Source organism: Doryrhamphus excisus, chromosome 6 (genome assembly GCF_030265055.1).
Source record: "Doryrhamphus excisus isolate RoL2022-K1 chromosome 6, RoL_Dexc_1.0, whole genome shotgun sequence".
In the NCBI taxonomy this organism is placed as follows: Eukaryota; Metazoa; Chordata; class Actinopteri; order Syngnathiformes; family Syngnathidae; genus Doryrhamphus; species Doryrhamphus excisus.
Window position 1 is genome coordinate 15,082,280 of NC_080471.1, and position 27,962 is coordinate 15,110,241.

Here is a 27,962-nt window from a genome sequence, read left to right on the forward strand (position 1 = left end):
TGATCCACCGTGTGGTGCCACTGTGTGGTCCAAATGCCCTCCTTAGACCAGTGATATGCACCGGACTCTGAAATGAGTTTCATGTTGACACTGAGACGGGTTGTTGTCATGTTGTTGTCGCTCTCCCACCTTCTTCTTTTTCTCCTGGAGGGTAAGTGAGACACACATATATATGTCACAAACTAATAGCATTACTATGCTATTGATGCTAATATGGCATCAAAACAGTCAGCTGATGCAGATATATGCAGATATAACTGGTATAGCTGGTATCTGGAATCTGACTGGTATTCTACGTATGTAATTATCTGGTAATCTGATCATCTGGTATGTACAGGAGCCCAGAATCGACCTTCAGGTTCAGAAGCAAGAATACAAAGGTATGAATTCTGAAACATTCAGTAGACTGTACAAAAATCCAATAAAATTAGATCCAATACAAGATCATTGTGAAAAAAAGGAATTACATCCTTCAGAAATGTGCTTAGAATATTAAGGCAGCTTTTGTAGCAAAATGAGGATGCTCAAATGTTAGTAACACATCAGATTTTTTTCAAGTATTACAGTATCTATATTAAAATAATATGAAATGCAGTGATGGTTACATATGCTGTATACAGTACTTGTTATAGACCAGGGGTCTCAAACACGCGGCCCGTGGGCCAAATGTGGCCCGCAGGACACTAGTTTGAGGCCCCCGCCTTGATATGAAAGTTTAATGTTAGTGCGTTATCCCCCCTAATGTTAATAGTTATCCTCCCTATCCGTGTGGAAGTGGTAAGTTTTTGGAAATAACTTGAAGGCTACCGTTTAGGTCGCTAGCTCTCTAGTTTGCGAGTTAGCATGTGTCTCAAGACCCTGCAGTTGCGCAATATGTTGCAAATAAAAAGAGTATAAATGTGACTATAGTCGTGTTTTGTCATGTCTACAGGGCTCTGATAATGCTTTGTTAATTTTAATCTGAAAAAAATAATTTGTCTACCCACCAACTATATGTGGTTTCTTAAGTTTTTATTATTTGCCGTTTTATTATTATTATAATATTTATTCATTACTGATTGATTGATTTTCTTTATTCTTGATTTGTTTATTTATTTTTCATCTTATTTTGTGTAGAAAAATAAAAAGTAAGATATTTGAGAACAGTGGAATGTTTTATCAGAGCTTTTATTGTAGAAAATCGGAACCAAAGCAAAGTTTATGCGTTTTTTTTTTTTTTTGGAAAACCTGATGCGGCCCAGTCTCACCCAGACCCTAGCTCCAGTGGCCCCCAAGTAAATTGAGTTTGAGACCCCTGTTATACCTGTTATAGACCTTTATTGTGTCACAGACCCCTTTAATGTACTTTATTTATCCAGCAATTAATATTCCATACAATATAAAAAATAAAAAAGGCTCTATTTTAATCAAAAATGCAACCACTCCAACTCAAGGACCGTGGGTTAAGAGCTCCTCTTTTTGATTGTGTGACAGACAGTATCTTCCTCTCTGTGTGTGAATTCACTTCACTGAAGAGGACCTCAATTGCAAGTGTGCTTAAGCCTTCCGTCTCACCACTCCAACTTCTGACTAATGTGTGTGTTTGTGTGTCTAGACGAGCAAATGCGCTTAGAAGGAAACGGGATCTCCTATGGGAAGAGGTTGGTACACTACACCTAAGAGAACCAGAAGAGGTCAGGGCAGCCACATGCGCAAAACACACCAAAGTGCCCCACAAAGCTGTCTTTGTAGAGAATGTGACACACTCACTATTGCATTTACACTGCGATTAACGCTTTTAAAGCAGCATTCCGTCAATTAGCAGACTCCGCTGCTCTCGGAGAAGGCTTTGTCACGTGGCGTTTTGCACAATTACACAGGCAGAGACTCCTCTTCAGGTACACACTCGTGCTTGTTTGAAACATGTCATGCAGATGCCCACTTTATTAATTTGTGGGTTCTTCTCCTAGAATTTTGCAGCTGCCTTAATGGCGGCTGGTGTCAGGTGGATGGAGTGTGTGACTGCGCGCAGTTCCAGGCCCTCGGAGACCGCTGTCAGATTAGTAAGTGTTTTTTTTCACTGCCAAAAGAAACCTTCATTTACAAGTAACAAAAGTATATATTGCCTTAGTGCCATAATGTGCGGCTTTTACTGAAGGTGAAAGGGCTCGGTGTCTCAATACTCCTGACCCTATAATGACCTCATTTATTTTGATCACTCTAATCGAAAATGTATATATATGTATACTCAACAAAAATATAAACGCAACACTTTTGGTGATCAGAAACATATGCTGGCCACAAGACGCTATTACCCTTATCTTTAATATATATAATGTCCTAGTTCTTGCACTGGATATCAATGGGAACTTGTACATGCTCTCGTATACGCCGTCAATGGGTGACATGCCCGATCAGTATGCTCGCCATGCAGGAACTGGGACATTATATATATTAAAGATAAGGGTAATAGCGTCTTGTGGCCAGCATATGTTTCTGATCACCATATATTTCACCATGTCATTTCCAAATGAGTAGTATCACCTTATATAATAATGTGCTCTTCACTAAGCAGATAAGATGACTCACTGCATTCACCGACCTCCTGTGAATGTCAGCATTGTCAGCTGTGGGGATTTCCTAAACCAGGGGGCTTTTGATTAAAAAAAAACCATTTCCGTCATTAAATATAAGATGATGACACAGACGTATTATATTTTGAATCTAAATATTTATGTCACCAAATGTGTGTACTGATCAGTACCCAACCAGGGTCAAGACAGAGATGGGATCTGCAGGTCGTGGGGTCAGCACCACTATGAGACGTTTGATGGAATATACTTCTACTTTCCTGGCACCTGCTCCTATATTTTGGCTCAGGATTGCCACTCTGCAACACCACAGTACACAGTTTGGGTAAGAGAAAGCACAGCCAGTCTAAGAAAGGTTATCATTCAGCAGTTTGGTTGTGTTCAGATCCACAACAGCCGTGTGTGCGACGGGAGTGTATATTCCTGTCCAAGAGCTCTCAGTCTGCTTTTCCCAAATGAGGATGAGATCCACATATCTTCATACCATGTCTACCAGGGAGGACGCAGGTATAATAGTCCATTCTTGAGAAGATTTTCAGCGTTAAAAATACCTTCTGTCTTTGTCCGAAACCAGGCTCAGTCTGCCTCACACTATCGGCGGTGTTTTTATTGAGCGACTGGCTGATTACTTGCTGGTGAAAAGTGTTTTTGGCTTCTCTTTGGCCTGGGATGGAGCCTCGGGTGTCTACTTGAAGATGAGCGAGGAGCACCAGGGTGCCCCTTGTGGCTTGTGTGGGAATTTCAATCATAACGCAGGCGATGACCTTACTACTGCTCGTGGTAAGACATTTTCCTCACACGCTTATAACCCATTTATTGACATTGAGTTGTCTCAATTATTATCATAATACATGTATGAAGCTACTGTGGCCATTATTTGCTATGTCTGTGCACTGTGTGTCCCCACTGGGTATTTCAGGCATTCAGACCAATGAGCCAGCGGTGTTTGCTAACAGTTGGGCGGTGGACCTGCCTTATGAAAGAGCCTGTCCTTCAGTGGACCTTGACTTCAGTGGACCGTGCGAGTCCGAATCTGACATGGATGTAAGAACCACAGTGGCACACTGTACTGATGGTCTCTTGAACACAAACATGATTATGTAAACCATCTAGCTACCTACTCTATGCACCATTGCCACCATGCTTTCTCATGTAAGGTTCGGTTGTTTTTATTTTAATAATTATGGTTTTAGGCGGCACGGTGGACTAGTGGTTAGCGCGCAGACCTCACAGCTAGGAGACCAGGGTTCAATTCCACCCTCGGCCATCTCTGTGTGGAGTTCGCATGTTCTCCCCGTGCATGCGTGGGTTTTCTCCGGGTACTCCGGTTTCCTCCCACATTCCAAAAACATGCTAGGTTAATTGGCGACTCCAAATTGTCCATAGATATGAATGTGAGTGTGAATGGTTGTTTGTCTATATGTGCCCTGTGATTGGCTGGCGACCAGTCCAGGGTGTACCCCGCCTCACGCCCAAAGACAGCTGGGATAGGCTCCAGCACCCCCCGCGACCCTCGTGAGGAAAAGCGGTAGAAAATGAATGAATGAATGAATTATGGTTTTAGACCTGCACCATGTGTTCATTGATGTTTGTAGATGAACTTAATTACTTAATAACTTAATAACTTAATTTCAATAAGGTGTACTGTATTGTGTTTGTTTGTCAGAGTGGCCTTACTTTACAGCTTTGTCTGCATCATTGTTCGCTTGGTGTTTGTAGGATGCCATCGAGAAATGCAGTGCCCTTCTCTTCTTCCCATTTCTGTCCTGTCATGAGAATATTGATCCCCACCCATTTGTGGCAAGCTGTGTTTCTGATCTCTGTGTGTAAGTCAAAATTCCCTTTGCCCTCAATAATTTGATGTTTTTTTTAAATATTTTTGGTACGCTAGCAAAGTAACAGTTCCACATGACTCATTTCGAACACAGATCCGATGATGAGGAGACATTTTGCCGTACCTTGGTGGAGTATACAAGGGCCTGCTCTCATGTGGGATATCCAGTGAGGGAGTGGAGGGATAGCTTTCCTTCCTGCAGTAAGTACTATCTGCATCTGCTAAGGAACATTTCTGCAAAAAGTCTTACTCATTTTGTGAAATTGTCTGTGTATGAAGATGACGGCTGCGAGGAGAGCTTCGTCTATAGAGACTGTATCAGCTGCTGCCCCCCCACCTGCACCTTTGAAAAGGAGTGCCTCGGAACCAATCTGCATTGCCTGGATGGATGCTATTGTCCTGACGGTAGTGAGGAAACGCATTTTAGGAAATAAAATGTTTGTTTGTTAGTTTGCATTAAAGTCAGAGGTGTTTTTATATGAAAAAAGCAGGACAACTACAATACAGCAATTTATTTATTCAAGTACATTCATTTTGTAGTTCAATCACAAGGTTTTGTAGGTCACTACTCCACTCCCTTTTTATGAAATATTTTATCATCATATTCTTTTTCCATTAGGGCTCATCCTGCAAAATGGAACATGCATCTCTGCTTCTCAGTGTCCATGTGTTTACCACGGTACATCATATGTGCATGGCCAAACACTTCAACAGGGTTGCAATATTTGGTAAGTGTGTTCCAGTCGTGTAGCTTGTCAAAGTAAATGACTTGATTTCTTTTTTTAGTGTTTGCATGGGAGGGGTGTGGAACTGCACTGAGAACAACTGCACAGGTAAGGTTATCCAAGCTATCCAGAATAAGCAGTGAATCCATCACTTAATGCCTTTTTTATTCCACCTCAGCGGAATGTTCAGTAGTGGGCGACATATTCGTGACCACGTTCGACGGGAGAATGTTTCTCCAGCCCGGAGCTTGCCAGTACGTCCTCGCAAAGAGCCGTGGCAGCAGCAGATTCACCGTCACAATGCAGTACGCTACCTGTACTGAGGTGCTGCGCATGTGCTATATACACCACATACACACGTTTGATACTATTTAATCTGCCTTTTTGTCGTGTCTGTCGACAGAAGGAGGTGTGTATTCAATCCGTGACACTAGTGATGGAGGAAGATGTGAGTCGCCAGATCACTCTGACCAGAGAAGGTGGCATCATGATAGGCGTCAATTCAGCACCTGCCCTGCCCTATTTTGACGGTAGCTATTAAAGCCACTTTTTATTTGAAATACTGCTAACAGTGCAGTAATTGTGTCCCTTATTTCTAATGTATAGAAGCATTGGATGTGCGCAAGCTGACCTCCGTGTACACCCAACTGAAGGCAAGGATCGGGCTGAGGCTGCATTATGATGGCAGAGGAGGGCGAGTCCATCTACAGCTGGACAGCCGCTGGCGTGGACTGACGCTTGGCCTTTGTGGAACTTTGAATGGGAATCTTCGAGATGACTTCCTGTGAGCTTTTCACGCACTGACCGCTGATACAAATTAAGTCTTTCATTGCACATTTGTGTATAGATCTCCTGCAGGTATGATAGAGGGAACGCCGCAGCTTCATGCCAATGCTTGGAAGGTTTCTTCAGCGTGTGCAGCTCCTGTTAACCTGCCCATTATTGACCCTTGTGAGATAAACTTACAGAATGGTAAGTATCCATCAAGCTGGACTGTGCTGTTCTTATTATTTTGTTTTTTAATTTGTTTGTTTCTTTGAAATCTCTCTGGATATTAAAAAAAATGTAGTTATTCTTGATTTTGAAGGTGATGTTTAAGAGAACTCCGGTTTCCTCCCACATTCCAAAAACATGCTAGGTTAATTGGTGACTCCAAATTGTCCATAGGTATGAATGTGAGTGTGAATGGTTGTTTGTTTATATGTGCCCTGTGATTGGCTGGCGACCAGTCCAGGGTGTACCCCGCCTCTCGCCAGAAGACAGCTGGGATAGGCTAAGGGATGTCTTTGCAACATTGTCGACACTTGTAAGTAGACTTTAACATGTTTCTTGTATGTGCTTATGTTGCAGTATTATATGCCTCCCAGTGTGAGGTGCTCCTCGGGAGTGTATTTGCGCCATGTCACGGCTACATCAGTCCGAACATCTACCAACAGCAGTGTCGCTACCAGGCTTGCCGATGTGGGAACAGTTGTCTCTGCACCGCTCTGGCTCATTATACTCTGCTCTGCTCCAAACATGGCGTTCACATTCAATTCAGGGCACATGTCTCTGACTGTGGTGAGTGTTGTAAGAAGCAAGTGTGTATGTTTGTATGAAACAATATATTTGCATAATTGCAATGATAACTTGTGATGACATGCCTTATGGGATTTTTTTTGTGTGCAAAAAGTAGGCCATATATTTCTGGATCTTAGCTGTTGCTGGGAGTTTCACTTTTTTTTTGTAATATATACTGTAGTTAATAATTAGGGGCATTGTTGGATGGATGTATGATGTGTACATACAGGAGTGGTGTGCCTTGGAGGGATGCTGTACCACTCATGTGTGTCATCCTGCGGGCGGTCCTGTCGTGCTCTTTCGAGCATGGAAACGTGTAACCCCGAGGACTGTGCGGAAGGGTGTGGATGTCCTGATGGCAGTTACTATGACGACGTTCGTCAGCGATGCGTGCGACTGTAAGACTTTTCATCCATTTCGATTCCCTTTTGCTATTTAAATGTTAATTGATCACTCTTTTGTCTTCTCTGAATCTGTCTCCTCTTACCATGTGTCTCCTGTTTAACTAAGAACTAACAGTATGCTTGTGAATATTCATATTAATCCAGGTCAATTCTCAGGACATTGAATTGATTGCAACTTCTACAACAACTGTTTTAATAGAAAGAGCAAGTGTGTCCAAACTTCTGACTGGTACTGAAGGTCACATTACTTGGAAAAAAAGTTTTTAAATGATTTATTGGGGTATCATCATGCTATTTTTACACCAGTGTGTTCATTATCTATATTCACTGTCTAATACTGTCAGAATGATGGTCATTAGCTGCCATTTGGAAGAATTAACCATCATTATCATATTAAATTTAATGGCAGAAATGTCATTGGCAGAGCTCAGTGCCACTGTTACACCATGGCTGGTGTGTCACAACCAGGGGAGGTTGTCTTCAGCGCATCTGGTCCCTGGTGAGCCACAGCCGGCCTGTTCTGAACAGTAGAAAGTCCATTTTCTTTTAAGAATGTTGGTCAAAATGCACTTAAACTGATTTCTGACCCTTCCTGTCTTTACCAGCCTGTGCAGGAATGGGAAGCTCGAGTGTGTGCCAAAGGAAAAAGGTAACCCCCTCCGCCCCCCACCTCTTCGTCCAGTTCTTATTTCTTCTAACAACAAAGTGCTGTTTCAGACTGTGTCCCTCTTGCTGAAATCAAGCTTATTATGCCAGTCTCAAGCTTGTTTCCCATGACTCCTTGCTCTGGTTGTTGAAGAGGACACAGGCATTGATTTACATGCATCTCCCTGTGTTTTATGTGCTATGTAGACACAGATAGTACAGATACTGGGGAGTGCCCAGCGGGTAAAGTGTACCACAGTTGCACTGAGCAGAGAGGAGGCGTGGTTTGCGCACCGACCTGCCGCAACCTCATGTTGAACATCACCTGCCCGCCAAACACGCTGTGCATTCCAGGCTGTGTGTGCCCTCCCGGGTAGTACAAGCTCTTTTTTTCTGTTATTCATTTCTCCCTGAAGTTGTCACCTCTTTGGGTGCTGCATTTTGCCTGACAGGTACTGTACATCAGTGCAAATTAAGATCTTTGGCATGAAACTGACCAAATGATCTCATTAAAGAGATTAATTTTCAAATGTATGCAAGTGGATTTAGCACAAAAGGGCTGAAACCGGAGGCTGTCTGCAAGATAAGATGTAATTAGAGAGTAGTCTAATTCATTAAATCCACAATGCACAAAGTGTGTTGTATCATTATGAAGATATATCTTTATAGAGTAATCATTTTATCGTCTGTCATATTTGCAGCATATCGAAATAGACATGCACATCTCTTTACGATATTTTCTATTTAAAGGCTTGTGCTGCACCATGGGGAGTGTTATTATCCAGAGAACTGTCCCTGCATCTGGCTTGGCCTGGAGTATCTCCCTGGAGAAACTGTAGAAACGTCCTGTTATAAATGGTATGTGCACTTGCTGCATGATAAAAAGACATTTACTTGATTAAGATGTGATGTGAAATTACACAAGTGTCCCATGCTAATACAATGTGATGTTAATCACTAGGAACAAGCAGCCAACACACATTTTGGAACGTTGAACTTGCATGTCTGGTTTTTCTTTGTTTTGTTTTTTGTTTTTTTGTTGCTTCTGTTTTCTCTTTATTTTTCTCACATGCATCCCAACCTGCCACCATCTCCTCAGTGTGTGTCACCGTGGCTATTTTAACTGTAGCTATTCACCATGTCCAGCTGTGTGTACTGTCTACAGTGACAGACATTACCACACTTTTGACGGCCTGGAGTATGACTACCACTCTGACTGTCAGGTCTACCTCCTGAAAGTGAGTTTCAGTTGATTTCATTGCAATGCATACTGTATAGTATCTCACAAAGGCGAGTGTATCCCATTCAGCAAGCATTTTTATTACACTATACTGTAGCTTGGATGAAACTTGGATAGAGGTATAGTCAGTGAACAAACTGTACAGAGGTAAAGATTTACTATTTGTTGAAAATGACTCAACACACAGCTATTACTGTTCACTAGCAGGCAACAGGGCTGCACAGCGGAAGAGCGGTTAGCATGCAGGCCTCACAGCTTGGAGACCCGAGTTCAATTCCACCCTCGGCCATTTCTGTGTGGAGTTTGCATGTTCTCCCTGTGCATGTGTGGGTTTTCTCCGGGTACTCCGGCTTCCTCCCAAATTCCAAAAACATGCTAGGTTAATTGGCGACTCCAAATTGTCCATAGGTATGAATGTGAGTGTGAATGGTTGTTTGTCTATATGTGTCGTGTGATTGGCTGGCGACCAGTCCAGGGTGTACCCCGCCTCTTGCCCGAAGACAGCTGGGATAGGCTCCAGCACCCCCGCAACTCTCGTGAGGATAAGCGGTAGAAATTGAATTAATTAATGAATAGCAGGCAACACAAGTTGGTACTGCATGAGTGCTACCATTACTGGGCAGCTGTGGTTCATTGAGAGAAAGAGTGAGGGGGGGAAGAAATAGATCCCAGTCGGAGAAGACTGTGACCCATCCCCATGGAAGCGTACTTAAATATGACAATATGAAAACTGATTATCAGTTGATTACAATGTCTCAATAGCTTTATTTATATGCATGCCGTATGATAAAATGTATCAGTATATGTATATATTTGATACTCATTTTGAGCAAGGCAGGAACAGCTAAGTGTGTTTCAGACGTTTTAGTCAGAGCAGGTAAAGGTGTGTGTATGTGTGTACTTCTTTGTTAGTCCCCTGGTAATGCTAGTCAAAGCTTTAGCAAGACAAAGAAACCAGTGTTCACCTCAAACCTCAAGGCTCCAGTGCTCCCAGGGATATAGAATTAGAATCGGTGGAACAGACGTCGCAATTCAGACCCAACAGATTTGCAGACCACCATGCAGACCTGTATAGAATAAGCAAGTGGGTCCCAGCTGTGTAATTACAGTAGAGTACTTTCTGACCACGTACAATCAAATGTCCAAGTTTCCGCCTAACAAGTGAATATAATTAACATCTTTCTTTGCACAGAGTTTAGGAGAACCCGAAGTGTCCATTGTTGCTCAAAATAAGGACTGCTATGAGAGTGGCATTGTGTGCATGAAAACATTGGTCATACATGTGGGACTTACCAAGATCTACTTCATGGACAACTCTGGGAACCCTGTATACACACATACTAAATATTTATTATTTTCAATACCAACGAGCTATGTGACTATAATGTGATTGTTGTGTCGCCTGCAGAGCCCATCCACTGTGGTGGGTCGAGAATCTGTGTTTGAGCTGTGGAAAGCAGGCTACTACACTGTGGTCTACTTCCCCAATCAGGATCTGACTGTCCTCTGGGACCGCAAGACAACAGTGCACATCAGGATTGGACCTCGGTGGAAGGTGCGGTGCTTTAAATCAGTCCAAATTCAAACAGTATACTTTTTATATACCATTGTGGGAAACATTTGGCTTTTTGGAGGTTTATGTGGATAATGTTATAGTGTATCTGTGTGTGTTTATTAAATTGTGACATGCAACATTTATTGCTGTTTATTGATGTTTTCAGCAGACATTTAACTGACTAAGAAGTTGTGTTGGAGATATTCCTAAAACAACATCCATCCATTCATTTTCTATACTGTTTATCCTCACAAGAGTTGCAGGCATGTTGGAGCCTATCCCAGCTGTCAATGATTTTTTTTAATTGTTTGTTTTTTTACATTTACTGACCATATCAGACACTTTTGACTTTCTAAAGCATGCTGGTAACTCATCTGATCTTAACCTGTGACACACATTTTTTATATTTAAAGAAAAATAAATCTCATCTTTGTGTTATTGATGACAATGTGTATTATTAGTATTAACCTTTTTTCTTACAGGACACTTTTTGTGTAATCTGTGATTGGCTGGTGACGTAAACTGTAATAGGCTCCATTCATTCATTCATTTTATGAATTAATATGAACATTAACATTATAACATTTACCCAAGCAAATTTCCTAAAATTTTATTATTTGTTTTGTTTCACTCTTTACAAAATTGACAAATTCTAATCTTTCATATTAAACTTGTTCAGTTATTATGACTTTATTGTCATAATATTTGCCCTGTGATTGGTTGTTTTTTTCTGTTTTTAAATTATATTTTTAGAATGCTCTGCCGGCCAGTTAAAAGGCCCCCAGGCCTCACTTTGGACCCCACTGATCTGGAGCATTCCATCAATTATAGAGTATTGGATATGCTTCAATTGAGAATGTTTTTCTTCAGGGTCTTCTCAGTGGGCTATGTGGAAATTTTGATGGTGTGACAGTGAATGATATGACCACATCGAGCCACATGGAAGTCAACAATGCACAGACCTTTGGAGACAGCTGGACACTGGGGCAGGTAATATCCCCATTTATTTATATTACGTTATACCTATTAAAATGTATTTTTTTTGACAAAAAAGTATTTTTTAACTTACTCACATGTATTTTGTGGTTTTGTTCATTTTAGTGTCAAAGTGACTATATAGTGGAGCGACCATGTGAAGCCGACTTGGGGAGACAGCCGTATGCTAAGAGAGAATGTGCACGCCTGTACAGTGAGGTTTTTGCACCTTGTCATAATGTGGTGAGTGATACACACACACACACACACACACACACACACACAGTGGAATGATTGGTCCATGTAAATTAAATGAAAGTAGCACATTTTGTTCACATACAGGTAGTGTCCATTTGTCACACTTACTTGCATGTTATAAAGTTGTGTGGCCAGTAGATGGAGTCATATATTTGTGCACAGGCGTAGCCGGTTGACCCTAGCAGCCAAGTCTAATTCATAGGGATTGTGTGTATGTTTATTTGACGATAATTGATAAAGGAATGTACATGCTAGTTATGCATGAGCATCAAAATTGGAGCGAGAACGTGGACAGTGATAGTGGACAGCTTTAATTTACTAAAATAACATTTTGGTTACTGAAGTAATTTCAGTACTATTGTATGTATATGGAATGGGCATCCAAATGCAGCCAATTGAACTTGTTGATGCTTATTGCCTGTCTGACATAGTGGTTATCCGATCCCCTTCCTACACCAGAGCTCGACCCACAATCCTTTGTCCTGAATCCTAGTCTGAATTATTGACAACTACTCACCCCCAAACCAAAGCTTTGTTTAGTCTCATGTAATTTGGAGTTTTTCCCCATTGGTTTGGCTCATTTCTTGAAACAGAAATTACATTTCCAAAGCCAAGACCCTTCTCAATTGCTTTGGCTTATTTCCCGAAATAGGCAGATTACGGTGCCAATAAACTCTTGGTTCTTTCAGCAAAATAACCGTGGATGGTTCAGTACAACACCAAGGTTTACCTACGTACAAATACTCATACCTCTGCCAGAACTAAACTTCTTAAATTGTCTGTGCCCTCATCATGCATGTCACTTTGGCATTGTGTTAGCATTGTGTGTGAGATTCATATGTGGTACCCATGGTATTACAGTATATTCTTGACTAATTTTGACAATTAAACAGACTATGTTTTGAGCAACCACTGTACCTTTCGGAATAGTTTACACACAAAAAGCTGGTACTTGAGACACATTGATCATGCAACAACATGTAACTCCTGCACCAACCCTTGAACCAATTCTGCTACAGTACACAATTCCTGCTTTATACATATGTATATTTCAGTTCTAAAACACACTTTTCTCTAAATATTCTCTGCATTTGGTACATATTTGGTACATATAACACCAGACAACTGTGGCAGGGCATCCAGTCTGTCACTGGCTACAAAGCCACACCTGCACCCTGCCAGAATGACATCAGCTTCCTCAATGAGCTAAATAACTTCTTAGGAAGGTTCGAGGCTCTGAACAACAACCCTGCGAGGAAGGCTACCCGCCACCCCGATGAAGAGGCAGTCAAGTTAGATGCCGCTGCAGTGTGGAGAGTCCTGAGGAAGGTCGACGTGCGGAAAGCTGCAGGCCCCGACTATATTCTGTCTATATTTCTTATTTTCACAATGAATACACTGTCAGTCAAAAATCTAAACTGACTCATCATATGGGCAAACATCTGTCACATAGTTTTACACTTAGCAATCAGATCTTTAAGACCATAATCTCGGATGAGATTGAAGCAACTTTGGTAGTCCGTGGGGTCAACCATGGTCTAGCAGTTGGCCGTGGCCATGAAATCCACACATATACCCTTGCTACCAGTACTTAATCATTTGATGGAATAAATGAGACACTCAATTCAGTAGTGAACAATTGCCAAGTTGTGTGGAAGGTTGTCCATGTTATTTTGAGAATGTAATTGAAATGAGCCAAACCAAAGAGGAAAACAAATAGGCCACTGCAAAGGATCCCCGTAACAGCAAAATACTGTGAAACAAAAAGCGAGTGCAATATTGTAGACTGTGAGGCTTTTTCTTGTTATACCGTATGTGCCTTTCTACATGACATGTGTACCCTCCAGGTGGATGTGGCCTGGTTCTACAGAAACTGCCTGTCGGACACTTGCAATTGTGACCGGGGGGGCGACTGTGAGTGTCTGTGCACATCCATCGCTGCCTATGCACACAAATGTTGCCAGCAGGGGGTCACCATACACTGGAGATCACCCTCTGTGTGTCGTAAGTACACACACAGATGATTATCTGTTGTGTTGACACATGAATTAAAATATATCCTCCATTTCAGCTCAGGATTGTGAATACTACAATGAAGGTATTCATAGTATATCTGTGATTGAGAACTTTATACAGTTTTTCCCTTAGATTCTGCCCTCACACTCATGTCCACTTATTGGCAACTCAGGGCTAGGCGATGGCCCGTATTCCTTGTTGAGTGCTGTCCATAGCAACACAATGATGGGAGTCAATCGCACAAGTGGCTCAGTATTTCCTCTGCTGAGAGACAGTTCAGGACATTTCCCTGCCACTGGACTACTCTTCAACTTTATGGTCACAGCAGGACTCCAGAGGAACAAAACATCACGTATGTATAATTACAAACCATCACTACATCATAAAACCTTTATGTTTAAAGTAGCGTTTTAAGATGCTTAACTGTCACATAAGTATAAACATATGTCAATCAGAATGGGTAATAGCATGAATTAGCATAAAAAGAAGGAAGAGCATTGATTAGGTGGTGAGTTACTTCCCTTAAAGACAGTGAATATTAATGACATAATATATAACAAGATTAACAACATCAACAAATGACAGTAGTGACGTGTTTACCTGAATTCATCACACAACTCATTCTGGGTTTCATGCTTCTCTTATTATTATTATTATTATTTTATAGCCTTGTTGTACTGAGCAGCCAGGACAGAGACATGTGAATTTCCATGCCATAATGCAATACATTCATCGATACGGTCATAATCTGACTGTTGTGCCCCGCCCCGCTTTTACTCATGTTTTAACTGTGTATTAACCAATGAATGTTGTATTTTGGTGTGTCTTCTATTCTGTTTACTTGCTTTATTCAACTTCATTCTTCTGTAAAGTGTCTTTGAGTATTTTGAAAAGCGCTATACAAATAACATGTATTATTATTATTGTTAATATTATAATTTTTCTTCTTTTCCATTACTCGTAGCCTATTTTGGTGGCATCACAAAAATTCAAACAAGGCAAAGAAAAAATAAAAACAACTTAACATTATATGCAATATGAGTTCACTAACCTTGGTATGCCTCTGTATGCCCAACATTCATGCTAGGCTAACTGGAGACTCTAAATTGTCCATATGTGGGAATGTGTTTGTCTGTATGAGTCAGCAGGGTTGATCCCTAAAGTTTCAACTGTACAGTGTGCTATAATAGGCTGTTATTTCTTTTCTATTTCTCCAGGCATCCCTGTGGTGTCCCTAGAGTCTGCAGAGAGACCAAACTATTTCCTCGTGGTGGCAGGAAAGAGATGTCTCCAGCTGGAGCGCTGGAGACAAGGGGAGGAGTTTCAACGTAGAGCGACGTTTATACTGCATCAGGGGTTGTTTCTGCCTGGTCACACCTCATTCGAAGTCGCCAGCCAACCTGGAATCTTTGTGACACTGACACGCACTGCAGCACGAGCTTTGAGATACGACACCTCCACTGGCTTCAAAGCCAGCAGTAGCTTCATACTAGAAGGTCTGGAACAAAAAACATATATTATATATTAAACATATAGTACGGACAAACTCCATTTCTACCGAGCTGTACAATTTAATATTCTACATCATCAGGTGTACTGTACTCTACCATTTGCATTAATAGTGTATATGCATTAACACCAGTCAAATCGATTGTCTCCATATGCAGAGACTCATTTCACCATCCCCTACCGTATGATGTGTGAGTGGCGCTATCAGGCCTGTGCCAGCCCTTGCGTGCGCACATGCAGTGACCCAGATGCTACACGCTGCCAGTTTCTGCCTTTGTAAGAGCCCCTGCTTCCTGGCAGCCCCCGCATGACACACACACACACACATACTCTAATATTATCCTTTTACAAATGTTTTCATATGTTGTGTGCATTACAGCGTAGAGGGCTGCTTCCCACGATGTCCAAAAAACATGGTGCTCGATGAAGTCACTAACAGATGTGTCTACATGGAGGATTGTGAGTATCGGTGATTATATACAGCAGTACCTCCAAGATTGAATATTTTCCAAGATAGTGGATACCTTTATTGGCTGTATAATAATGTTCTAAGTAGTATTTTATTTAGTAGTAGTATTTATTTAGTATTTATGTTACATTGGAAGTGAATAAATGTACTGCAATAGATGTGAAAAACGGTTGGCGGTTAAGATTAAATAAGGTGTGCTTCTTCCATTGTTCATCATTCTGTGTGCGTTCGATGACAGACAGATAGATCGATAAAAACATTGACACCAAATTTAAAAAGATGCAGCAGTGCTCCTGGATGGATAAAGACTATTTGTATTCATTTGCATTTGTTTAAAGTGATGATAGCAGTGATAAATGTTTGTGACTTTGAAAACAACGGCCTGAGGTGGGTTTGCGGGCATACAATTATTTTACTGGCCTGTTTTGTTTTTTGGGGAATGTGTTGTTGTATGTTTTTATGTTGTCAGTGAGTTGCACCAGGAAGCCGTGTTGACGATAATTCTATTAATTAATTAATTCTATTAATTTCGATTAATTTCTATTAATTTCCAAATAATTGATTTGGAAATCAACAACAAGTAATGGTAATGGTTTTATTTCATTTGAACGTGCATCAGATTACAATTGAGTGCATCACATAATCAATTCACAGTTCCACATGTCCAAAAGGAGTAGGAAAAAGCAAAGCTTATTAAATCCTACCCCTCCATCTGGTACTTTTACAATCAGTAACTGTTACATGTGTTCACTTCCTGCTTTCCTAATATCGTTTAAGTGTATTGATACAAGTGTATCATTACTGATCTGACCTACTGACCTACTGACCTACTGACCTACGTTTTCTCAGCGGGTGGAAGTGCTGTAGAGCTCTGGGGACAAACAAATGTCAGTATTGGTCCCCAAATATTTAAAGATCTGCACCTGCTCCGCCAGCTGATCATTGATACTGAGGGCCTGAAAAAGTGAAGACCCAAAAAGTGGTCCCACAGCATAGCTCATTGGTTTTGGTGACATTTAGCACTAGAGGGGTTTTCCTTAAAACATCCCACACATAAATTATTAAAGATTATTAAAGATGATTAAATAATGTTATGGCCACAATACGTATATAGTATCCCAATTGTATAAGAACCACTCTCAATTCTTCCCAGAGACTGAGTCACCAATGCTGGGATGCTTTTTTGGGGCACTCACCTGTTTTGTTTGGCCCACTGTTTGTCCATACGATAACCGAGACAGTGTCTGAAAACAGAGCTATATTTGTGGCATTTTTTTAAATCAAAAACCAAATCCTACAAAAACTTATCACTATAAGGTCTGCTGAGATCTCATGTCATGTCAACTTGTGTGACTTTGTTAGTTTGATAATAGCTGAATTTTCTCAATGTATTTTTTTAGGTGTGATCCTTCCAATAGGACCAACCACTTTTCCATTTGTGACACAACTCAACATAACAACATCCCCGACAACAACACCTCCACCGACCACTAGAACAAGGCCTACGACTGCCACAACCATGGCAAGCACAACAACAGTGATCACGCCCTACACCACCACAATGAGGTCAACAACCATTGCCACTACTTTTAGTACATCTCATGCTACCCCTGCCACTACAATTCCCACGACCGCCGCCACAATCACCATGACAGCATCTGTCCCCACCCTAAAACCTTCAACTGCTGCTCCCACTCCTTCAACCCCTTCGCTTCCCCCTTCCACCACTGCCATCACACCATCAACGCCAAGAGTCCCTATAATCTCAACAGCACCTTCAGATACCACAACAAAAATGACAGCCCCTTCTAAACCTCCGCCTGCCGTCACGACCACAATCACCCCAGCGGAAACCTCAACAGTTGCTGTGGCAACCTCGCCACCGATGCACACAACCACTCAGCCCATAACGAGACAAATCTTAACGAGTCCAGACATCTCGACAACTAAAGAGGAGGAGCCAACCACATCTCCAGTTCCCATGGTCACTACGCCCTGTACTGTAAGCATAAAGACGCATTAACTGCCTGGAAATAGTTTTAGTGACCTTTTTTAGTTGATTGGTACTGTATGTTTATTAAAGCCGTTCTAGTTGGATGGCTACATCACACAGAGAAGTAACTGAGAAAACACATTATGGAGTTCTGCACCACTGCAAACAATAAATATAGTATACTAGTTAAATCAATACCATCCAGACTGAGCTGTATTATCTTTATAAAGGCCACATAGTACTTCTTGTATTGGATTTCATTCTTGTTACCGTCAGGCTGTACAATAATGTTCATAAGGGCCAATTGTCAATACAACTTTAACGCTCTATTTTTTTGTAGCCTCCATATGTCTACCGTATTGATGAGTGTGCAGAGCTCATCTGTTTCAATGGGCAGCTCCTGCTTTACAACGCATCCCTGCATTGCCGATTCAGTACGACCCGTCCTCAATGCAGTCTGCTGGGCCTCCCCATCCTCATCAACACGGACCCTTGCTGTCCACAATGGCAGTGCCCTTGTAAGTATTATATACTATATAAAGAGTATATATGAATTCTATGATTATTATATGATTAGGATATTATTTTTGGTAGGTCGCTGCACCATAATGTCTGATCTGCGTGTGATCACATTTGATGGCAATAACGTGGCCTTGTACGATAACGGCTCCTACATCCTGGTTAAGCTGCCCACAGAGACGATTATTGGCACTGTAGACAAATGTCCAACCAGCCAGGTAGGTATTATTGGATGAAACAATGTCTTTTTTTTTTTGGTTAATTCTTGTTGTCTTTGCAGAGTGTAAACTCAATCAGAAGACCTGTGAGTATTCAAGACCGCTTTTGCATTTAAAAAGCATCATCCATAACTGTGTTTTGTTTATATGTTAATATCTTTCCACAGAGTCCAACAGGTGGAACATCTGGACTGTGTTTAAAAAAATTAAACATTACCACCCATTCAGACAATATCATTATTAATCGACTGGATCGAAAGGTGCTCGTCCTTCACCCGATTTACTGACAAAAATATAGCTTCTTCCTTTGCAATATCCTTTTGTGCTTATAGGTGACAGTCAACCACAGGACAACCAGACTGCCGTTCTCCCGCCATTCTCTTCATATAGAAGATACTGGCACAATGTATCTCATCAGCACACCTGGCCATGTCAGTATACAGTGGTATCACAGCACGGGGATTATAGCGTTGCAGTATATCACCCCCAACGTGACATCTGTGCCCACTGGGGGCTTGTGTGGTGAGTGTGAGCGGCTCCCTCCCGTCCGACATTTGGATTGAGAACATACAGGTAGCCATGTGTCTACCCGTCACGATAGGTTATTGTGACGGTAACCCTGAAAACGACTTGAGGTTGCCCAATGGCACAGTGGTCAAAGAAGTGGGAGACATGATGCTCCTCCTGCAAGCTTGGAGGGTTCCCACACCGGATGAAGCTGACCACACTCGCAGGGTGGGAGACAACTGCACCATCGGGGACTGCTCCATCTGTCTCTACATGCTCTACCAGAGAGCCTTCACACCGTGCCATAGCAAGGTGTTTTTTTATGCCTTTTACATTAAATCACAACCTACAGCAATGAATATAGTATATGGCATTCCAATATAAAGAAGACCACAGTACTGATTACTAGATTGCAGCATATCATAGTCAGCCCCAGTTTGTTTAATATATGACAATATATCATAGCAATCTCAAATGTATCATAAAATATACAGTATTTTGGGGGTTCGAGAAATGTTGAAATGTCCACACAAAAAAAAATGTCCAAAAAAAAAAGGGTTTCTGTGTTTGCAGGTGCCTCCAGATCAGTTCTGTGACATAATGTGGGCGGGGGACCTCCACTACAAGGACCACCAATGTGACTTCCTGGCGGCGTACGTGGCCATCTGCTACACACATCAAGTGTGCATCAGCTGGAGGCAACACAACTTCTGCCGTAAAGAAACACATACAGATGTATTTACTTTTGTTTGCCCATGCATTATCTAAGCCCATCATATCTCATCACAGCGCTAAGGTGTCCCGCAGGGAAGGAGTACAAGCCGTGTGTGAGCACCTGCGCAAGCCTAACGTGTTTGAACAGAGACTACTATGACGACACAACCTGTCCCCTCATCAGGGAGGAGTGTGTGTGCCGCAGTGGAACCATCTTGCATCGTGTAGACTCTGCTCGCTGTGTGACTGAGGATCAGTGTGGTGATTTGCATTGAAATGAAAAAACACTTTCTGTCATCTTTCTGTTGTGTCTGTGAATTAATTAGCTTGACTCTGAGTTCTGTAGCTTGCACAGATAATGAAGGTAACCCTCGGGCCCCTGGCGAAGTGTGGAATGGTTCCACTCATGGCTGCTGTTTGTACAAATGTATGGAAAATGGCTCTGTGGTGACTGTGGAACCTGACTGCAGCTTCGTTCCAACCCCACTGTGTGAGAGACAGGGAGAGTATGTGCTGGATGTGCTGGAGGAAGGAACCTGCTGCCCGAAGAAGATCTGTGGTGAGTTCAAGTGCTCTGAGAACATCTAGACCAGGGGTCTCAAACACGCGGCCCGCAGGCCAAATGCGGCCCGCAGGACACTAGTTTGATATGAAAGTTTAATGTTAGTGCAGCCCGCGCAAGTTTGATATGGATGCTGTATGGTATCATGTACCCAGAAAAAATTATTACGTTTGATTAATGTTCATGTTAAAGGTTAAATAATGTTAATAGTTATCCTCCCTATCCATGTGGAAGTGGTACGTTTTTGGCTATTTAAGTTTAAAGGAAATAACTTGAAGACTACCGTTTAGGTCACTAGCTCTCTAGTTTGCGAGTTAGCATGTGTCTCAAGACCCTGCAGTTGCGCATTATGTTGTAAATAAAAAGAGTATAAATGTGACTATAGTCGTGTTTTGTCATGTCTACAGGGCTCTAATAATGCTTAATGTTAATCTTAAATGTTAATCTGAAAAAAATAATTTGTCTACTCACCAACTGTATGTGGTTTCTTAAGTTTTTATTATTTTTATTATATTTATTAATTTATTACTGATTGATTTTCTTTATTCTTGATTTGTTTATTTATTTTTCATCTTATTTTGTGTAGAAAAAGTAAATTGAGTTTGAGACCCCTGATCTAGACTAAACAAAACTGTGGCTAACAACAGTATTGTAATGTTTTTTAGATTGCAACATGACCATCTGTGACAGTGAAGCCCCAACTTGTGATGATGGGGACAGACTGGTGATGGGTTACAGTAGCCTGTCCTGCTGCCCAGAGTACAGATGTGGTGCGTTCAAGCGTCATTCCCCAAATGTCCTGTTTCAGCTTGCCCTCAACATTTTGCCTTTAACACTTCTCCAGAGTGTGACCCCACAGCATGTCCCCATGCACCCGCGCCCGACTGTAGGGAGGACCAATTTTTAGCGGAGATCCGAGGTGGGAAACTGTGCTGCTATTCTTACCTCTGTGGTAAGTTTGTTCAGACAGTTTGCCATTAAAACCTCCATCAACTATATAGAGTGTTGTGAGTCTTCTATGGTTTCTCTGTGCAGTGTGTGAGTCATGCATTGAGCCTGTTCCAACTTGCTCACATGGAGAGGTCCTGGCTGTGGACCTAAACACCACCAATAGCTGCTGTCCGCAGTATCATTGTGGTGAGCGCTGTATTGGCATACAATAACAAAGACATAACAATATACGTATTTGGAAGATTTTCAGTTGGAAACAATGGCCTCTTACTAGCCCGGGATAGCCATAGCAGCTGAAATGCACACCAGACACAGGCGTGAGAGCGCTTCAAGTTTATTTCGCCAGACCATGCAACAGCATTTCCCCCCAGCACACACAACAGGCCTCTCCCAAACAATTCACCCAGCCCCTTTTAGCTGTGAAGGGCCAACCATAGTGCCCAATGAGAGGGTGAGGCAATACGTCTAAAAGGTACCCTATTTACATTTATAACACCCTTCTTTTATATTACAAAAGTCTTTCAAGAGTCCCACACTGAAGTTTCGCTTCCTGTATACATTTAAGCACTCGATTACACATAACAACTCAGATTATCGAACTACCACCCAGTTAATCCCCCCCTCCTCCAGGTGACACTTGGGAGAGTCCAATTAAGGCAATCAGCCTCTGGCCTGCACTCCCATGGGCGCGCCTCCATGTTTGTGCCCCGACCAATCACCTCAAAAAAAAAGGAGAAACTGATGAGAAATTAGGAACAAAACCAATGACTTCTAAATGACAAACTAACTAACTAAAGTGGCAATTAAACAACTTAAATGGCAAACAAATATAATTAAAGTACTAACCAGAATATATGTAAATAACAAAAGCTAGCTATATACACCAATAGAAACATAACAGTGTGTAGGTTGGGCATACACCTGATCAGTGAGGGAGGATTGGCAGCTCCCTCAAAGTATTGTTTTAATTATTTGTGTTTCTATAGTTTTTCGAAATTAAAATAGATGTTTCATAATGAGTAGAGGGGCAATAATATTACAGTGATATTCCAATTAAGATTTAGAACAATCCACATACTGTATTTATCATAAATAAAAAATTTATACTAAAATACATTAAATAGGAAGTGAGCCCATCAACACAGACGAACCTGTGTGCCACCTTTTTATTGATTTTAACACCTTCAACACTAACTATTAGAACACAAAATTTATTTGGAAAGCTCACTGACCCTTGACCTGCATAACAAGTGCAGCCAATCATGACAAAGGGTATTTAAGGTGGCCAATTGTAAGTACTCTTCTTGGAAGAGTAGCTCCATGGTAGCTTCAAAACAATTGTCAAATGACCTGAAAACAAAGAATGTTCAACATCATGGTTTAGGAGAAGAATACAAAAAGCGAGATCAGAGATTTCAGTTGTCAGATTCCACTCTGAGGAACATAGTGAGGAAATGAAAAACCACAGGCACAGTCCTAGTTAAGGCGCGGAATGGCAGGCCAAGAATAATTTCACATAGGGGAAGGATGGTGAGAACAGTCAAACTCAACCCATAGACCGCTCCAAAGACCTACTGTGCTATTATTCACACATACATGCCCATTCACATATACATACACATGCCACAAACGGAGTCGCTTTAGGTATGCTAAAGAACATTTGGACAAGCCGGCTTCATTTTAGAATAAGGTGCTGTGGACTGATGAAACTAAAATGGAGGCTGGATTCTAATTTGTTGTGCTTATGTATGACTTTACATCCTACATTTTTTTAGAATAAACCTCCCAGCTGTTCCATCACTGATTTTGCAGGTGGATATTGCTTGCATGTTTCTTTTTGCTCTTGTTGTACTTCTTTCCCCATGTGTGTTACAGTGTGTGATGTGAACAAGTGTCCTGAATCATCCGTGAGTTGTGCATCTGGTCTTACTTTGGTCCAAACTACTCCACCTGGCCAGTGCTGTCCACAGCAACACTGCGGTACAGACACACACATATACATTTTTATGTATATGCATAAATAACACACACACACATGGTTCTCTTCTGTTACTTCCAGAATGCCAATGTGAGGATAGTGCTCTTCCAACATGTCAGCTTGTAAGTAAGCAGGGTTTAGACAATGTGAAAAAGTACAGAATGGGATTAATTAGCATCTTGCAGGGGGAAGTTCTATTGGAGGTCCCAGCCAGCGGCAATGACTGTGGCTGTCCTCAACACGCATGCCGTATGTGGAATGCAAGCATGAAAACACACACCTATCCTAATTCCGTCCTATATGTACAGTATATGCCATGTTCCTCCCGTATGGTATAATTGTTGATGACATCCTTTTGTGTGTTTGGCTTAGAGAAAACAGAGGTGTGTGTTTTCCAAGGGTTGACAGTGCTTGGGCCAGGCCAATCGCTCATTCAGTATTTTGAGGCAGAGCTGTGTTACACTGTCCACTGTCTGCATCACAAAGATCCAATTACTGGCTTCTATGCCATAAGGATGACTTCGGTGAACTGCTCCCAACAATGTGGTCCTGTATGTATCCACACTATTCAGTGCATTGTGATACAACAATCATTTTCGGTAGTTTACCACCTAAAATTGTGTTTGTGTTTGTCGTAACAGAACCAAGCGTATGTACCATCCACTGATCCTCAGGTGTGCTGCGGCTCCTGTAAAAATATCTCCTGCACCTTCACCTATGACAACGGCACAACAGAACTTGTTGCTGTAAGAGCAAGTGTACACCCAACAAATGAAGGATTTTTAGACTCAAAATGATTTTATGGCGTTTGCAGGTGGGAAGCTCTTGGGTGGAAAACTGTACCCGTTATGACTGTGTGGAAACAGCAGTGGGAGCCATGTTGCTGGCCTCCGGTGTGGTTTGCCCACCTTTCAATGACACCGAGTGCACTCAGGTCAGGACCGAGGAAAGAAAAAAAAATATGCTGTGTTTCCCACAGGGGTGCATTTTAACTGTGACTCAACTCAATGTCTCCATCTGATATGAGTATAAACTGAATTATAGCAAATACCTGTTGAAAATGTTAATACCAGTTAAAAATACAAAAATTTACATTTTGCACCGTTCTTAAGGGGATTCTAAATAGAGCTTTGTTAACTACTGTAATTTTGTGTACCTTATTATAAAGTGTTACCAAAATAGGCTGTTCATGAAATGGTCTTTTCATGGTAAATGGTCTTACACTTGTATAGCGCTTTTCCACCTCAAAAGCACTCTTTTGGACTATCCTGAGTGTTCCCTTATCTAAATCCATTTGAGAACATTTGGGGATCGATGGCAAGGAGAATTTACAAAAATTGGCATCGATTCCAGACAGTGGATGCCCTCTGCCCTCCCTTTGATCAGATAATTTCACTTGAATGGCTGTTGTGTAGCTTTTTTGTTTGACTCCCATTTTTCTTTTTGGATTCTGTACCTCTACTTCAAATTTCCTTAAGATCCAACAGTGCAAAACATTTTTCAACTAGTCTTAAAATTTTAATCATCAGTAGTGTATAACAAGTATCAAACTGTGATCTTAAATCAGCATGTGTAAATTAGCCATGAGAGCAGTCAGATGCTATTTACTAAATAAACAGCTGCCATTCTGACAACAATATCAGACCATCAATAAAACATCACACACACTCCAAAAGTACCTCGAAACGAAAACTGCACTTTTGTTGGAATTTTGCCACAATCATCCACAAAACTTTCCCTTTTCTGTGCATTCTAAAAAGAGAAAACAAGTTATTATGAGCTAGCTAACAATGCACATCATTGGGAGGTACTGTACCTTTTTCGGCTATGAAGCCCTCTTAAAAAAACACTAACAACATTTTATTGTCTGATATATAGCACATGCTGTGATCATGCATTAAGAAGCAAATTAATGAGAACATGTCATACAGTATCTTGCCATATTTTGATGATTTAAAACATTACCGAAACGTCTTCCCTAGACACACTGATTTAGCCCAGGATCTTACGCTTCTCTCGTTAACAACAGCAACATAGAAACATCAACAACACTTATAATGTCCGCTGTCATTCCCCAGTCCTCAGGATAAAAATGATGACAGCAAACAAGCTTGGTTAATATCAAATAATTTTTGGACTCAATTGTTAGGTCAGAGTGCCTACTTACTCGCCACCTCTGCTCCAAAGGTGTTTAAAGCGTTTGATATTTTGCCCATATATAGTGTTCCCTCATTTATCGCGGGAGATAGTTTCCCAAAATGGCCTGCAATAAGTCAAATCTGCAAAGTAGCTAAACAATATATATTTTTTATGATTAATATATGTGTTTTCAGAATGTAAAACACACATTTTGTTATATTTCTCTCTTGTTTAAACACTCTCAACACCTTCAATTGAATTTTAGTCATCAACCTACTGGTTCAACACAAGAAATTATAAAGTCACTCAAATATATTTTGCACTCCTTTAACGATGCCTTATCGTCCTGGCGCCGTTCTGCTGTATGGCAGTGTTTTTGTATCCTTGTTAAAACATATTGTTGCAGTAGTCCTCCTGTTGCCATCCTCCTCCTTCAAACCAAATATTATTTTACAAGGTAGCTTCTTAAAGGGCCAGACTCGGCCTGCAGTGCACGAATGGTGTGTTGCAATATGGGTAATTTATTTATGTTTCCTGTTTATGTGTTTAATATTTGGCCTTAATACAATGTGTGGTAAGTATTCTTCTCTCTTTCCAGAATGGCGGTGTGGTTCAAAGTTATGTAGACGGCTGCTGCAACACATGTGAGTCCTCTCCTTTTTAGAATGCTGGTGTTCATGCTTTCAGCCAGCATTGCGGGTGAGCGCCTTGTTGCCTGGCAGTGGACGAGGTTATTGGCTGGATTGTTGGGGGTGTGGCCTGTGGTAGAGGTTGGAGAGCAACCACGATGCTTTCACACGACTCGTGGCTTTGCCTCTGAATCGGAGAAGTAGAAATTAAAATAGTGTCTGGATCAGTATTGAATTTGTGCTCGCCAGGTGATTTGATGTTAATTGTTTCTGCAGTCTCACCCGCTTGCCTGCTTTGACCTTGCAGTTGCTCCACGGTGAAGATGTGAGCTGGTGCAGAGGTTTGGGATTTGGTGAGGTGTGCATGCAGGGTGGCTTCCTCTCTGTGTCTTTGCAATGTTGAATGTTGCATTTTTTTTTAACAATTGTTGTGTTCTCCTGGTGCTCTTTGCTGTCCTGACGATGCAACCAGGTGCTGGAGCGGGTGTTTTACCATTTACCGTTAATCCCGTAACCCCCACTGGTAGTACTAATTGTGACACAGGTACCTCCACTTTGTACCTTCTCAGTAAATCTTTGGTCTCCTGACTGTTGTGTTTGGATGTCTGAATATGTCATTGTTTCGCTTGATAGTGTTGTTTTAAATAATTGCCAATTATACCCATACTAGTGGTCATACACATTCAATCCCCATTCACATTCAAGTCGAGGCCAGAAGCCAATAAAAAGTCTGATTTCTGCACCTAACTATAACAGATGCCTGCTGCTGGGCAACAAAGCGCCAGCTCATTCTATAATAAATACACTCTTAAAAATGCTGGGTTGTTTTTTTTGACCCAACCGCTGGGTTGAGCCTGTTGGGTCATTTAATTGGGTATTTTTTATTGAATTGGGTATTCTGAGAACCCAATTCGCTGGGTTATCTCTGTTGGGTGCTAAGTTATTTGCTGCTGGGTTGTGATTTCCATTATGTTAAAATAAAAATAAAAAATATATATATTTATATGTATGGTATATTGGCAACCCAACTTGGTGGGTTGAAATAACCCAGCAGTGTAGTAAATATGAACCAAGTGTTGGGTCATATGAACAACCCAATTGTTGGGTTAAGATAACCAACCCAACTTGAAAATAACCCAACGTGAGGTTGGTCCAATATTTACCCAGCCCTGGGTTGGGAAACAACCCATATTGGGTTGTTTTTAACCCAGCATTTTTAAGAGTGTATACAAACATTATATATCATATTGTTGTATTAGCAAAATAATATCTAAATTATTATCGACATGGGCCAAATTTGAGAGCATCCAGAAGGTTACATTGTGGTTTCCATCTACATTATGTTTGTATCTACACTTTTTGATTAAGTTCTTGTGTTGTTTTTCCTTATATAGGGCAGGTGTTCCTAAGGATGTGTTTGTAATGATACTGTATACATGTTTGATTCATCCACATGTTGTCGTTCAATCTGAGTACAGGTAAAGAAGACGGTAAGACATGTAAGCGAGTGGTCATCCGGACTACCATACGCAAAGATGACTGCAGGAGCAACACACCAGTGAGATAACACTCGCATATTGGACTGTACATACATATGAGCAGTTATACAGTACATACCACACCTTGTTACAGGTGACCGTCTTCTCTTGTGATGGCAAATGTCCGTCCGCTACCATCTTCAACTTCAACATTAACAGTCATGCCAGGTTCTGCAAGTGCTGCCGTGAGAGCGAACTGCAGTCCCGCTTAGTCACGTTGTATTGCACACGCAACGCTACGAGTGTGCAGTACCACTTTCAGGAGCCCCTGGGCTGCACCTGTCAATGGAACTGACTGGACGGTCCTCATGGCGGGAAATAACAGGAGACATTTGGGATTGGAGTGTTAACAAAATATGTTGAAATTGATTGTGACAATTTACATCAATTTTTATCAATGTCATCTTCTACTTAATGTTGACAACTGATCATTTTGACCATAAATATTGTTAAT

The 27,962-nt window shown here is 41.3% G+C and overlaps 1 protein-coding gene across 1 annotated transcript; it reads left to right on the forward strand.

Annotated features, from left to right (window-relative positions):
* Positions 1 to 72: 72 nt before the first annotated feature.
* Positions 73 to 27,952, forward strand: otogl (otogelin-like). Its single transcript, XM_058075542.1, has 58 exons — positions 73 to 151; positions 338 to 380; positions 1,595 to 1,640; positions 1,805 to 1,877; positions 1,950 to 2,042; positions 2,741 to 2,895; positions 2,956 to 3,077; positions 3,145 to 3,350; positions 3,490 to 3,614; positions 4,290 to 4,396; positions 4,499 to 4,605; positions 4,684 to 4,809; positions 5,024 to 5,132; positions 5,191 to 5,237; positions 5,308 to 5,453; positions 5,533 to 5,659; positions 5,736 to 5,913; positions 5,977 to 6,101; positions 6,480 to 6,689; positions 6,919 to 7,087; positions 7,518 to 7,592; positions 7,699 to 7,742; positions 7,946 to 8,111; positions 8,489 to 8,596; positions 8,838 to 8,976; positions 10,171 to 10,305; positions 10,387 to 10,533; positions 11,404 to 11,523; positions 11,635 to 11,751; positions 13,614 to 13,770; positions 13,838 to 13,864; positions 13,955 to 14,134; positions 15,000 to 15,278; positions 15,450 to 15,567; positions 15,671 to 15,750; positions 17,161 to 17,762; positions 18,094 to 18,271; positions 18,348 to 18,490; positions 18,553 to 18,576; positions 18,658 to 18,750; positions 18,823 to 19,012; positions 19,092 to 19,309; positions 19,571 to 19,712; positions 19,787 to 19,972; positions 20,058 to 20,270; positions 20,939 to 21,043; positions 21,118 to 21,225; positions 21,309 to 21,410; positions 23,100 to 23,204; positions 23,284 to 23,324; positions 23,388 to 23,451; positions 23,575 to 23,753; positions 23,844 to 23,948; positions 24,017 to 24,136; positions 25,940 to 25,985; positions 26,443 to 26,514; positions 27,449 to 27,528; positions 27,603 to 27,952. Exons 1-58 carry the CDS (start codon positions 73 to 75, stop codon positions 27,801 to 27,803), a joined length of 7,602 nt encoding a protein of 2,533 aa, XP_057931525.1. The 3' UTR covers positions 27,804 to 27,952.
* The last annotated feature ends 10 nt before the right edge of the window (positions 27,953 to 27,962 follow it).